Source organism: Staurois parvus, unplaced genomic scaffold (assembly GCF_062004578.1).
Source record: "Staurois parvus isolate SC_StPar_1 unplaced genomic scaffold, SC_StPar_1.0 ptg000217l, whole genome shotgun sequence".
Classification (NCBI taxonomy): Eukaryota; Metazoa; Chordata; class Amphibia; order Anura; family Ranidae; genus Staurois; species Staurois parvus.
Window position 1 is genome coordinate 8,614,798 of NW_028318013.1, and position 15,045 is coordinate 8,629,842.

Sequence of the window (15,045 nt, forward strand, 5' to 3'; positions counted from 1 at the left end):
CTGAAATTGAGCTGCAGCACGGTGGTTAAGACCATACAGTGGTTTAACAGGACAGGTTCCACTCAAAACAGACCACGCCATGGTCGATTAAAGAAGTTGAGTGCACATGTTCAGCATCAAATCCAGAGGTTGTCTTTGGGAAATAGACGTATGAGTGCTGCTAGCATTGCTGCAGAGGTTAAAGGGGTGGGGGGTCAGCCTGTCAGTGCTCAGACCATACACCGTACACTGCAGCGAATTGGTCTGCATGGCTGTCATCCCAGAAGGAAGCCTCTTCTAAAGATGATGCACAAGAAAGCCCGCAAAGAGTTTGCTGAAGACAAACAGACTAAGGACATGGATTACTGGAACCATGTCCTGTGGTCTGATGAGACCAAGATAAACTTATTTGGTTCAGATGGTGTCAAGTGTGTGTGGCGGCAACCAGGTGAGGAGTACAAAGACAAGTGTGTCTTGCCTACAGTCCAGCATGGTGGTGGGAGTGTCATGGTCTGGGGCTGCATGAGTGCTGCCGGCACTGGAGAGCTACAGTTTATTGAGGGAACCATGAATGCCAACATGTACTGTGACATACTGAAACATGATCCCCTCCCTTCGGAGACTGGGCTGCAGGGCAGTATTTCAACATAATGACCCCAAACACACCTGCAAGACGACCACTGCATTGCTAAAGAAGCTGAGGGTAAAGGTGATGGATTGGCCAAGCATGTCTCCAGACCTAAACCCTATTGACCATCTGTGAAGCATCCTTAAACGGAAGGTGGAGGAGCGCAAGGTCTCTAACATCCACCAGCTCCATGATGTCATCATGGAGGAGTGGCAGAGGACTCCAGTGGCAACCTGTAAAGCTCTGGTGAACACCATGCCCAAGAGGGTTAAGGCAGTGCTGGAAAATAATGGTGACCGCACAAAATATTGACACTGGGGGCCCAATTTGGACATTTTCACTTAGGGGTGTACTCACTTTTGTTGCCAGTGGTTTAGACAATAATGGCTGTGTGTTGAGTTATCTTGAGGGGACAGCAAATTTACATTGCTACAATGTAAAGTAGTACGTGTACAGCTTGTATAACAAAGTGTCATTTCTTCAGTGTTGTCACATGAAAAGATATAATTAAATATTTACAACAATGTGAGGGGTGTACTCACTTCTGTGAGATACTGTATATGGAGGATTTCTATTTTATTATCTACTGGTTGAACTAGATCAGGGCTTCTTAACCTGGGGTCCATGGACCCCTAAGTTGTCTCAGGGAGTCCGTGAGGGTCAGATGGAAACAACATTTATATTCATTTTTGCATGAAAAGGAGTGAGTTTTTTAAGACCGTTTAATTTAATCAAACACAGTGTATGTCATATATGTATGAGGCAATCATATCAATAAAATAAATATGAGGCAATCAATTTCAATAAAATAAAGTACATAAAGTATATTCACTGCAAGCAAAGCTGTGTTTATGTGAACGTTTCTGGGTAGGGACCATAGCTTTCACCGGATTCTTAAAGGGGTCTGTGACTCAAAAAATGTTACAAACCACTGAACTAGATGAACTTGTGTCTTTTTTCAATCTGACTAACTATGTAACTTTGTATGTAAATTCTGCATTGCCCAGAGTGGTTAGGCAGAGAATTCAGGAACTGTGCGTTACGCCTGGTACACACGTACCAAAAATCAGCCTGTTCAGCAGGAACCTGCCAGCTTTTGGTACATGTGTACTGTCAGGTCTAACGACCAGCTTCTGTTGAATAGGCATGCTGGAAAACCAATCGCTGCAAGCACTGATCAATGAATTCTGACAGGGAGTCAAAATAGCACAGCAGGAGAGATCCGCCGCATGACACATCGTTGTGTTGTTGCAGGGATTTGTCAGCTTTTTACTTCAACCAGTAAAAAAAAAAAAAAAAAAACCCAAGTATACTCAGCTTAAGATTCTCAGATATGGTCCCAATCTGATATCCAAATGATTATGTATGATTTACAGATTACTTCACATATTTTGAGGGTTTAAAAATTGTAGTAAAGGTAACATGTGGGAGCCCTGTAAACAAACAGTTGTCAGATAAGATGTTAGAACAAAATGCTTGTTTATGATTTCACAGCTATTTTAAAGAAATCATTACTGTAGAGCAGGGGTGCCAAACTAGCGGCCCTCCAGCTGTTGTCAAACTACAAGTCCCATGAGGCTAAATTCATAGCAACACCTTGCTATGTTTTGGGCTAAAGATTTTTTAAAAATTATTGAAATGCCAAGATACAGTACACAGAAGTAACAAATTATGAACTTTTTATTAACTTATGAAAGCATTATTTCACAAAGCAAAGAGAAATGCGCAGTAACCAGTAACAACCATTAGGTAGTCAAATGTTGCTGTTCTGATTGCTGTACCTCACTACATTTTGCACTGCATTACATATCTTGATAGATATTTTCATTTTACAACCTGAAGCAAATAAATGTTGTGTTCAATAACCACTTGCCCTCCAAAGGATTTACCCCCCCCCCCCTTCCTGACCAGGCCATTTTTTTTTTCGTTATGGTGCTGTGCTATTTCAACTGGTAATTGCGCGGTCTTGCAATGCTGCACCCAAACAGGTTATGTCCTTTTTTCCACACAAATAGAGCTTTCTATTGGTGCTATGTGATCACCACTGAGGTTTTTATTGTTTGCGCTATAAAGAAAAAAACCCCGAAAATGTTATTGATATTTTTTACTTTCAGTTATAAAAAATATTTAGTGATCTCAAAGTTAGTCTTTGGTAGAAAAAAATCCCAATAAGTATATACTAATTGCTTTGTGTGAAAGTTATAGTGTCTACAAACTATGGTATAGATACTGGAATTTCCGCCATATTTTGCTATACAGTGCTGCGCTAGTCTGACAATTGTACAGTCATGCAATACTGTACATAAATGAAATTTGTCCTTTTTCACACAAATAGAGCTTTATTTTGGTGGTATTTGATCACCTCTGGGTTTTTTATTTTTTGCACTATAAATAAAAAAATTTTTGAAAAAAAAAAACCTATTTTCTCATTTCTATTATAAAAAAAATATCCAATAAACTCAAATTTCATCATAAATTTAGGCCAAAATGTATTTTGCTATATGTCTTTGTTAAAAAATAAAACCCCAATAGGTGTATATTAAATGGTTTGTGTGAAAGTTATAGCGTCTACAAATGCGGTATAGATGTTGGAATTTACACCATTTTTTGCTATACGGTGCTCCACTAGTTTAACTGACATGCAATACTGTACATAAATTAAATTTATGCTATTTTTTTCACACAAATTTAACTTTCTTTTAGTGGCATTTGATCACCTCTGGGTTTCTTATTTTTTGCCCCATAAACAAAAAAAGACAGAACATTTTGGAAAAAAAATTATATTTTCTCATTTCTGTCATAAAATATATATTTATTAAACTCAAATTTTGTCATACATTTAGGCCAAAATTTATTTTGATACGTCTTTGGTAAAAAAAAATAGCAATAACTGCATATTAATTGGTTTGTGTGAAAGTTATAGCGTCTACAAACTATGGTATAGATACTGGAATTTACACAGCTTTTACTTTCTGACTGCCTATCATATTTCTTGAGGTGCTAAAATACCAGGGCAGTACAAACACCCTCAAATGACCCCTTTTTGAAAAGTATACACCCTAAGCTATATGCTGAGAGGCATGTTGAGTCCATGGAATATTTTTTCCACAAGTTTTTGGACACAAACCTTTTTACACAAAGTTGTCATTTTAATGGTATATTTCTCACACATGCCATGGGTATATTTGTAATTACACCCTAAAATATATTCTGCTACTTCTGAGTATGGGGATATTATGTGTGAGACTTTTTGGGAGCCTTTGAAAGTCTGGTGCGTAATTTCCTCATTTTACGTCCTCACTACCTATCACAGTTTTGGAGACCCTGAAAATCCAGGATAGCACCAAACCCCCTCAAATGACACCTTTTTAGAAAGTAGACACCCCAAGGAATTTAAAAAGAGGCATGTGAGTATTTTGCAGATCCAATTTTTTTCTCACAAGGTTTTGAACAAGAAAGAAATTAAAGAAAAAATGTTTGTTTTCTTTCTTAATTTTCCAAAAACTTGTGCCAACAGACGCGATCTGCAAAATACTCACCATGCTTCTTATCAAATTCCTTGAGGTGTCTACTTTCCAAAAGGGGGTCATTTGGAGGGAGGGGGTTGTATTTGTACTATTCTGGCATTTCAGGGCCTCTGAAACTGTTATAGGTAGTCAAGAAGTTTAATTAGGAAATAAAGCCCTTTAAAAGCCTGAAGGTGCTTATTGGATTTTGGGGTCCTGTATGTAGCTAGACTGCCAAAAGTATCTCACATGTGGTATTCCCATACTCGGGAGAAGCAGCAGAATGTATTTCGGAGAGTAATTCCATATATACCCATGGCATGTGTAAGCAATAAACCATGTAAGTGACAATTATGTGTAAATTCTGGCTGAAAAAAGACAAGTCCATCCAGTTCAACCATAAAAAAAGTTATAATCCTACACTCACATTTGATCCAGAGGAAGGCAAAAAAAACCCCAGCAAAGCATGATCCAATTTCAATCCAAGGGAAAAAAATTCCTTCCTGATCACCTGAGAGGCAATCAGATATTCCCTGGATCAACATTACCTATAAATATTGTCATATTCCAAAAACTTGTGGTAAACAAAATAAATTTGTAATGTTTAAAAAGATACCAAACATGACATGCTTCAAAACTGCACACACCTCGTGCAATGGTGACAAACTACATTTTTAATATGCATAGGCGACGCTTTAAAAGCTTTTATAGGCTAAAATTTTGGATTTACACAGGAGGTTTAGTGCTAGAATTACTGCCCTCGATCTGACATTCACGGCGATACTTCACATGCATTGTGCAACCGCTGTTTACATACCGACCCGTCGTGGGGGGGGGGGGCAAGGGTGTTTGTTTTTTTTTCTAGTTATTTAGATTTTTTACATTTTTACACTGTCCCTTTCATTTTTTTAATCACTTTTATTATTATCACAGGGATTATCCCCTGTGACTGCAATAGGCATTGACAGGTATTGTTTTCTGAGAAATCTGGGGTCTATTAGACTCTAGATATCTCCACTGCCCTTACATCATCTGATCTCACCAAGATTGGTGTGATCATACGCTTTCCCAATTTAAAAATGGCGCTGTTTTTATCCTGCAAAACTGAAGTGATAAAATGCTCGTAGCTTCTGATTTCTTAGATTATAGAGATGATTGCCACCATTCAGGTCTCCAGTCAGCTCTATTGTCAGCTGGCATAAACACCGGCTGCATTATTATTATTATTATTCAGGATTTATATAGGGCAAACAGTTTGCTCAGCGCTTTACAATATAACGTGAGACAATACAGTAACAATACAGTTCAATACAAGAGGGATTTAAGGGGCCCTGCTCCTTGGAGCTTACAATCTAGGAGGGAGGGGCTAGTGGTACAAAAGGTAGTAACTGTGGGGGATGGACTGGTTGGAAGAGTAGAAGATTCCAGTATTAGCTGAGGGCAGGATAGGCTTTGCTGAAGAGAGGCTTTCAGAGATCGCCTAAAAGTGAGCAGAGTAGGCGATAGTCTGATAAATTGGGGTAGAGAGTTCCAGAGGATGGGGGAGGCTCCAGAGAAGTCCTGGAGATGAGCATGGGAGGAGGAGACAAGGGAGCTAGAGAGTAGGAGGTCTTGCGAGGAGCGGAGAGTACGGTTTGGGTGATATTTAGAGACAAGATCGGTGATGTAATTTGGGGCAGAGTTATAAATGGCTTTATACATTATTGTTTGTGTTTTGAATTTTATCTGTTGGGCAACGGGAAGCCAGTGGAGGGATTGGCAGAGAGGGGTGGCAGATACAGAACGATTAGTAAGGTGGATAAGTCTGGCAGCAACATTCATGATAGACTGAAGAGGGGATAGCCCGCGATAAGGTAGGCCAATGAGGAGGGAGTTATAATAGTCAAGGCGAGATATAACAAGTGAGTGAATAAGTTGCATAGTGGTTTCCGAGGTTAGGAACGGTCGTATCTTGGAGATGTTGTGGAGGTGAAGTCTACACGATTTGGACAGTGATTGGATTTGGGGCTGAAAGGACAGATGGGAGTCTAGGATTACACCTAGTACCCTGGCATGAGGGGAGAGACTGATGATTGTGTTATTGATCTTGATGGAGAAGTCAGGGGAGGGGGCACGGGCTGGAGGGAATACTAAGAGCTCAGTTTTGGAAAGACTGAGTTTGAGGAAGTGCAGTGACATCCATGCCGATATGTCACTTAGTAGGTTAGTAATGCGAGTGGAGACTGAAGGGGTGAGGTGAGGGGTAGAAAGATAGATTTGAGTGTCATCAGCATAGAGATGGTACTTAAAGCCGTGGGAGTTTATCAAGGGAGGAGGTGTAGATGGAGAAGAGAAGGGGTCCAAGGACAGAACCTTGAGGGACCCCTACAGAAAGAGGGAGTGAAGAGGAGGAGGCAGCATTATAGGTAACACTGAAGGAGCTCTGCGATAGGTAGGAGGAGAACCAGGAGAGAGCAGAGTCTCTGAGGCCAAGAGTGGAGTTTTTTGAGGAGGAGGGGATGGTCAACCGTATCAAAAGCCGCAGAGGAGGTCAAGTAGTAAGAGTACAGAGTAGTGGCCATTGGTTTTACCAGTTAGTAGATCATTAGTGAGTTTTAGTAGGGCAGTTTCAGTGGAGTGTAGAGAGCAAAAGCCAGACTGTAAAGGGTCAAGGAGGTTGTTGTCGGTGAGGTGAGAGCTCAGGCGATTGTAGACTAAGCATTCTAGGAGTTTAGAGGTAAATAGCAGCAGGGAGATGGGTCTTAAGTTGTTCATGTTGGTGGGGTCCAGGGAGGGCTTTTTAAGTATGGGAGTGATGTGCGCAACCTTTAGAGGGGGGGAGAAGGCACCAGTAGAGAGGGAAAGATTGAAGATGTGAGTGAGGGAGCATAGAAGGAGAGGGTGACCGTAGTAGTTGTGAGGGGACAGGATCCAGGGGGCAGGTAGTGAGACGGGCTTCTGAGAAAACCTTAGTGACCTCTTCGGTAGTAGCAAGGTCAAAAGAGGCAAGCTTGTTTTTTAAATGATTTGCAATCTCATGAGCAGTGAGTGAGGTACTGGGTGGAGGTGGAGAAAGTAGAGAGTTAAAAGTAGAGAAGAGACGAGGACCAGATGACAAGGTATTAAGAGTGATTAATCAGGTTCTCCCAAGAGAGCCATGGAAGGCAGCGGGGGGGGGGGGGGGTTGTCATCTTCTCCCACTGCTTGTAAAAGTAATCCTGCAGCTAATTAGCCACTAGGTTTGCTTTTGCATGAAAGCCGATTACCAGTATGTTGCTGGCCCTTGTTAGGTATATATATGGGTGTATATATATATATATATATATATATATATATATATATATATATATATAGTGTTATATTTGTTTTTTTTATGCAGCCTGTGGATTGAATGAAAAAAGAGGAAATCTCTTCCAGAAAAAGTGTGTGGTATGCCCACCATTAGAATATACCACTCTGCATCCACCCACTTCTAATGGTGGGCACACATGAAAAGAACCTAACAGATTCCTCTATTCACATCCATCGATGTGGATGAAGAAATCTCTGCCAAAAACATTATTTAGAAATATATGCCGAAGCAGAAGGGCCATCCACCCACTGGCCACCCCAGGCCCCCATGCTTGGGTATATATGCTCTTGTTTTTAACTGCGGATGAAAATCTCATTTAACAGCGCTGCACACACTTATGTATATTCGGAGAGCAAGTAACAGTAAAACCGTTAAAGTAAAACAGTAACTTGACAATAATAAAACAACTATGGTTAAATGGTTAGCACTTCTGCCTGACAGTACTAAGGTCGTTGGTTCGTATCCCAGCCAGGGCATCACATCACCTGCCTGGAGTTTGCATGTTTTCCCTGTGCCTGTGTGGGTAGGTTAATTGGACCCTGTTTAAATTGGCCTTAGTATGTGTATGTAGGAGTGTAAGTTAGGGACCTTAGATTTTATGCCCCTTGAGGGCTAGGGACTGATGTGAATGTACAGTATATATGTAAAAGCATTGCATAAATTGACTGCGCTATATAAGTACCTGAAATACATTTTTGGTTTTTTTAAGTTTTAATTATTTTTTTTAACTTTTTTATTTTTTATGTTTTATTGTACTCTTTTATTATTTTTTTTACTTTTTTGAACTTCCAGACTTTAGGGTCTCTCAAAATACGATAGCCAGTTTCCTGACTACCTAACATCTTTTGAGACCCTGTGTAAATATATGCCCTGAACTGTGCCATGGTGTACCCTGTACTAATACTCTACTAATGTATGGTAGCGACGGAAGCAGTCCTTGAGGCAGAGACCAGGTTGGCCAGGACAGGAGGGACAAAAAAAGCAAGTGTCTGCTACAGACACAAAATTTTTTTTGAGGTGTCCTCTGGGTTGGGGTACCAGGAATGGCATTAGTAAAATGCCTCTCATGCAGCCGGCTAACTGCATCTGGGTTGGGGGTTTGGGCCACAGCACCTTCTGCATACAAAAGGGCCATGATGATCTCTTCCTGGAATTTTAGGAAGGATCCACTACATCCAGTTGCTTTGTAAAGCACAAAAGCATTATATACAGCCAATTGAAATAAATAAACAGAATTTTTTTTGGTACCAGTGTCTGGCTTTTTGGAAAACTAAGTACGGCTTCATCATCTGGTCGCTGAAGTCCCCCCCCCTTCCATTATAAGGTTATAGTTGTGGACACAGAGGGGCTTCTCAACAACTCCAGCTGCCGTGGAAATTTGGATGGTCGTGTCTGTGTGAATGGAAGACAGGTTAAAAAAACCTACTTGACCTTCCACTTCACTGCGAGCAATTTATCATTTTTCAAGAAGGCTTTTTCCTCCTTTCTAAGATGAGTCTTAACAAGCCATTGGGGAAAGCCTCAGTGATTAGGTCGCACAGTGCTACATGCATGAATTCCAAGATTGTACAAATGTCTAAATGGTGGCACGCTTGAATAAAAATTGTACACGTATAAGTACCCAATATGGAGAAAGGGTGACACCAAGTCCCAAATTATCTTGTCGCTGCTCCCCATGTAGTCTAGGCTTCCAGGGGGCTCCAAGTGACCATCTTTTCCCTCGTAAATCCGAAACTTGCATGTATAGCCTGTTATCCTCTCACAGGTCATATACATTTTGACCCCATATCTAGCATGCTTGCTGGGGAGAAATTGTTTGAATGCAAGGCGGCCAGAAAAACTAATGAGAGACTCATCAACCCTGTTTTGTTGGGGAGTATAGACATCTGCAAATTTCTGTTTTTTTCTTTTTCTTTTAGTAATGCCCATGTTAAGGGTTAGGCCTAAAAAAAATGTTAAATTCGGAAACCGTCCATCCGGAAGGACACTAGAGGCTCTACAGGCTTGTGTGCAAATTCTTGGTAGTTGCAGGACAATACTTGTGCTTGCCATCGCACCAGGGTGTACTGCACTTATAGGACTCGCCACATCACCAAGTGATACTGCAGTGCTGGTATGTGAAAGACCAGGATGTACTAGGCCGCTGGTGCTCACCAGTTCACCAAAAGGTAGAGCGGCACTAGTACTGGCACTCTGCTGCATATGAGAATCATCATGCAATTGTACCACCTCTGCAACCTGGGAACCTCAGGTATGTTTGACCTTAACAGGGACCTCTACTCCATCGTCCGAGCTATCTGTTAGGGTGCCGCTGCTGTGTACAGGTTCTTATTCTGAGGCAGATTCTGTCAGTGAGTCTTCCCCTTCACTCTCATCTGACATGCTCAGAATCCTGTAGACCTCTTCACCTTTCGTTGGATATTTTGGCCACTACATTATTGATACCTAGTGCGACTCACTGAAAAAAAGGCACCTGGCAGTCAGTGACTGCTTGAACCACTACAAAAAATGTATCTGGAAGTACTAGCAGATATCAGGCCTGATTCTGCTAACACTGCGGGTTTGTGTGCAATGTATCAAGTGACAGTGATCTACTGACACTGCACTTGCTGGGGGAGAAGGAGGGGGTTAAGCGTAGGGGCTAATCACAGGTGCTGGTGTCAGGGCTGATCCTGCTAACACTCCGGTTTTGGGGACACTACTTTTGTGAATGCTGGTATAGTTCTGATCTGATTAAAGATATTGATCTGTTCAGATACTATACTAGCAATGGAGGTATATTGTGTATGTGAGCATGTTCCTGGCAATCAGAGGGTTAAATGTGATGACTGATGTAGTGGCTGGAAATCTGACGCTATCTGGGAGGGACGCTAACTGATGCTAATGCTATCTGAAGTTGCCGATGACACTAATACAGTGATCAGTAAAAAAAATCCGTACACTGTACTAATGACACTGGTGACAGGGCAGTGAAGGGGTTAACTGGGACCTAGCTGTGCTTTTACTGTAAAAAAAGTGTGCTGTTTTTACCCACATAGATCTGCATTCTTCTCTCTCTGGAATGGAATGTGCCCAGGGAGATAAGATTGCATGAATTCCTGTAACTGTGTAAATGTAAACACAGGTACATGAAGATCTGTGATAGGGCAGGGATCAATAAGCAGATCCAGGCCGAACATTACTGGCCTGAATCTGATTGATCGGTTGGGCACCAAATCACCGCAATCACATCGGGAGCACGAATTGCGTATATATACATGATTTTGTGCAGAGACTCTGCCCTATAGCAGTAATCCTGCTATAGGGCAGAGTGAAGTGGTTAATGTATAACAACCATACAGAAATCTGCTTTAAATAACCTGTCAACAGTAGACTGCTGAGAACTGAAGATTGTTGTAATGGGTTATAATGTTTTGTGCATTTACACTGTGAATAATTTGTAAAACCCACTACAGAGCAAAGAGAGAACAGGAAGTTACTGTTCTGAAGAGAGCATTGGAAGAGGAAACAAGATCACATGAAGCCCAGGTTCAGGAAATGAGGCAAAAACATACTCAAGCTGTTGAAGAGCTTACAGAACAACTGGAACAAGTGAAACGGGTATGATGTCTTTATTAGCATGCAAAGATCAAATTTATTGGCATATAACTTCCTTGTTTATAATAGGGGAAATTTACCAAAAACTGGAGCACTCAGAATCTGGTGCAGCTGATCATGGTAGCCAAACAGCTGCTAACTTCAGCTTATTCAATTAAGATTTGACAATAAAACCTGGAAGCTGAACAGTTCTGCGCAGAGCTGCACCAGATTTTCCACGGTCCAGTTTTAGTAAATCTCCAATGTCTTTTTTTGTCCATAGGTTAAAGTTAACTTGGAAAAGAGCAAGCAAGGTTTGGAGAAAGACAATTCTGAGCTTACAATTGAGATTAGAACACTGAACCAGGCCAAACAAGATGTAGAGCACAAGAAGAAGAAGCTCGAAGTCCAGTTGCAGGAGCTACAGTCTAAATACACTGACGGAGAACGGGCCAGAAATGAGCTGACAGAAAAATCCAATCGAGTACAGGTACTATATATCATAATTTCAGTAGCACAATTAAATTGAAGATAATGTTTTACTAAATATGTTTTCTCACATTTGCAGGTAGAACTGGAGAATGTCACAGTTCTACTTAGTGAAGCAGAGACCAAGTCCATTAAGCTTTCCAAAGATGTTGCCAGTTTACAATCCCAGCTCCAGGATTCACAGGCAAGTTATTACATTTTAAGCATATATGTTAATTTACATATATATAGCAATAGATAAAGGCCTTCATGATTGGAGTTTTGGTCTCTGAGGGAAAGTTACTGAATTATTTAATGGCCTTCACTTTGTAGGAGTTACTGCAAGAAGAGACCCGGCAAAAGCTGAATGTTGCCACCAAGCTTCGTCAAGTAGAAGATGAGAAAAACACTCTTCAGGAACAACTAGATGAAGAAACAGAGGCCAAACAGAACCTGGAACGTCACATCTCAACTCTAAATGTTCAGGTACTGCCATAGTCTAGAGTAGTGCTACAGATAATTTATTGGTATATACACAGCACCTTAAAGTGGTCGTATACCCAGTGAAGTCACTGGCCTCAGGTGATACTCAGGTGAAACAAATCCTTCTACATAAGTTTTATCTTTCTATTTGCAGTTTTCTCTACATCTGTTCAAAGTGCTGAATTTAATACCAGTGGGTGTACTCTCATGGGTGCTACATCCCCAAAGTATAACTACCCAAACACAATTTCCCCAATGGGAGTTTAAAAGCACCATTACCACATAAAATTGTGAAACAATTTTTACATTTTATTATTGTACTAAATACATTATATAAAACCAAAATTATGGCTTTCAACACAAAATATTGCACTGTTTACAAGAAACTGTCAAATGTTGTGAGCTTGTGATGTGTCTCCATTCACTTGAATGCCACTCTTTCCTCAGGGGTTTGAAGAATATCACATCTGTAAAGTAGAGTAGACATTGTTAAGCAAGTATATGCAGAAAATACATGTCTGTACACACACATATACATTATATATATATATATATATATATATATATATATGTGTATGTACAGACTTGAACAATATTTATGTCTGTTACTTACAATTAAGCAGTTATTGAAAAATAAAGACCTAAAAGTTAAAAACATGTACGATTATTTCCATCCTGCCCATCGACCACAGGAGACATAGACATCCCCCCAACTCCACCCAGGAGGGAAAAAGAGGGGTGCAATGCGACCACTGGGGCTCACAAATGCCAGTCTTACAAAAAAAATTAAGTATAGCCTTTAAAATCTTTAGAAATGCAGTAACGTATATATAAATGTCAAGAAAAAGTGCCAAAAATTTAATTTATATTTAAATATAATACCATTATACTTACCTGAAAGATAGAGTAATATATTTAGGAGTTAGAATGACTACTCAGCATATTTTACTGATGTGCTCATTATATATGTGCAACAATAAGATAGTCCAGTGTTCATTGAAGCGAAATGATTTAGAAGTGAGATATGAAGTTAGAATGTCAGGATGAGCATACAAAGTAGCCCTGGCATACTTGTCAAACACCCAAATGTGCTCTTAGATGTTACAGTCCTATTGGCATCTGTCGAAACTGCCTAATTACCAGTTCATGCCAGTTAACAGGATTAGGAACAATTAGATTAATTGACTAGTGCTCCATACTATGGTAACAGATGAGCTGTATGGCTGCTCATCAAATAGGTACCATAAGTACAATTAAGTAAGTCCAGATACAGAGTTGTTAACTGTGTCTGTTTTGCACAAAAACATGTAAGAGTGCACATTAATTTGTCTATACAAAATACCTATATTGTTATTAACAAACTACTTCAGTCAGACACCATTGCTTGTTAAAATGTAATAGCAGATTAAAGCAACAGGGTAGTTTATAATATGTTAATTACTGTTCTGTTTCAGCTTTCAGATTCCAAGAGGAAATTGCAAGAATTTACTGCTACAATAGAATCTATGGAAGAAGGTAAGAAGAAATTCCAGAGAGATATTGAGGCCGTGACACAACAGTTTGAGGAAAAAGCTGCTGCTTATGACAAACTGGAAAAGACCAAGAACCGCCTACAGCAGGAGCTTGATGACTTAGTAGTTGACTTGGACAATCAACGTCAACTTGTGTCCAACCTGGAGAAGAAACAGAAGAAGTTTGACCAGGTATATCATACTACTTGTAATTCAAAACATAGGTAAGCTTTTTTTTTTTTCCAAGACTGTTGGCTAACTTCTATTCATTTTCAGATGCTAGCAGAGGAGAAAAATATTTCTTCAAAGTATGCTGATGAGAGAGACAGAGCTGAAGCTGAGGCTAGAGAGAAGGAAACCAAAGCACTATCACTTGCCAGAGCTCTTGATGAAGCCTTACAAACAAAGGAAGAACTTGAGAGGGTGAACAAAATGTTGAAGGCAGAAATGGAGGACTTGGTCAGCTCCAAAGATGATGTTGGAAAGAATGTAAGTAATGTTTTTTAAGTGGAAACTTTGGTTAGTAAATGATGGACACATAGAGCCATACTTTATTTAAACATCAGGTAATATTGGTTTGGTCAGAATGTAATATTTGTATATTAAATAGCTGAGAAACGGATGGAATCTCTAATCATATTTTCTAGATTTTACCTTAATTTTTAGCCATGTCTAGCTGAATTTTTTTTTTTTATACAAAGGTTCATGATTTGGAGAAGTCCAAACGAGGCCTTGAGCAACAGGTTGAAGAGATGAAGACACAGTTGGAAGAGCTGGAAGATGAGCTTCAGGCAGCAGAAGATGCCAAACTTAGACTGGAAGTCAACATGCAAGCTCTGAAAGCACAGTTTGAAAGAGACTTACAAGGCAGAGATGAGCAGAATGAAGAGAAAAGGAGGCAGCTGGTTAAACAGGTAACTGAAATATAGTTAACAATATAAATAACATGGAAAAGCAGAAGTCAAGATACAAAAAAAAGGCCACGGTTTCTGGGAACTGAACCCTTTTTTTTCAAGGTACATGAGTTGGAAACAGAACTGGAAGATGAGAGGAAACAGAGAACTTTGGCAGCTGCAGCAAAGAAGAAGTTAGACGTTGACCTTAAGGATCTAGAAGGACAAGTAGACTTTGCCAATAAAGGTCGGGATGAAGCTATCAAACAACTGAGGAAGTTGCAGGTAAAATAAATAAATAAATAATGATAAGCAAAATAATGACCATGTGATTATTTTTTAATCTTTTATATCCAATGTCAAACAAATGTTCTCATTGTATTTCATGTAATTTAACATAAAGATGTAAGATGCCATTTTGATGAGACAAAAATGTTAATAAGCTCAAAAATGTAATATACATTTTGAACAAAATATAATTTCAGGCTCAAATGAAGGACTTCCAAAGAGACCTTGATGATGCCCGTGGAGCCAGGGAGGAAATATTTGCTACTGCAAGAGAGAATGAGAAGAAAGCCAAGAGTTTAGAAGCTGAACTTATCCAACTACAAGAGGTAAAATTTATAACTAACTTGGCTGCTCACAGATGACTGTGCTGTTAAAGGATAAG

The 15,045-nt window shown here is 39.8% G+C and overlaps 2 protein-coding genes across 6 annotated transcripts in view; one reads left to right on the forward strand and one right to left on the reverse strand.

The window, feature by feature from the left end:
- The window catches only part of LOC149460930 (myosin-11), a 186,877-nt gene that overhangs the window by 150,045 nt on the left and 21,787 nt on the right, over nucleotides 1–15,045 (forward strand). For all 3 annotated transcript variants that reach the window (XM_089679082.1, XM_089679084.1, XM_089679085.1), the window contains 9 exons: nucleotides 10,900–11,044; nucleotides 11,304–11,510; nucleotides 11,589–11,693; nucleotides 11,822–11,974; nucleotides 13,426–13,674; nucleotides 13,759–13,971; nucleotides 14,184–14,396; nucleotides 14,499–14,660; nucleotides 14,861–14,989. In XM_089679082.1, coding sequence (XP_089535208.1) covers nucleotides 10,900–11,044; nucleotides 11,304–11,510; nucleotides 11,589–11,693; nucleotides 11,822–11,974; nucleotides 13,426–13,674; nucleotides 13,759–13,971; nucleotides 14,184–14,396; nucleotides 14,499–14,660; nucleotides 14,861–14,989 — 1,576 coding nt within the window. The remainder of the gene's footprint in view (nucleotides 1–10,899; nucleotides 11,045–11,303; nucleotides 11,511–11,588; nucleotides 11,694–11,821; nucleotides 11,975–13,425; nucleotides 13,675–13,758; nucleotides 13,972–14,183; nucleotides 14,397–14,498; nucleotides 14,661–14,860; nucleotides 14,990–15,045) is intronic.
- NDE1 (nudE neurodevelopment protein 1) overlaps nucleotides 12,260–15,045 on the reverse strand; it is a 188,092-nt gene continuing 185,306 nt past the window's right edge. For all 3 annotated transcript variants that reach the window (XR_016312993.1, XM_089679089.1, XM_089679090.1), the window contains one exon: nucleotides 12,260–12,438. Coding sequence is in view for 1 of the 3 variants with exons in the window: in XM_089679089.1 (XP_089535215.1) it covers nucleotides 12,393–12,438 (46 nt within the window). In the remaining 2 variants the exon portion in view is untranslated. The remainder of the gene's footprint in view (nucleotides 12,439–15,045) is intronic.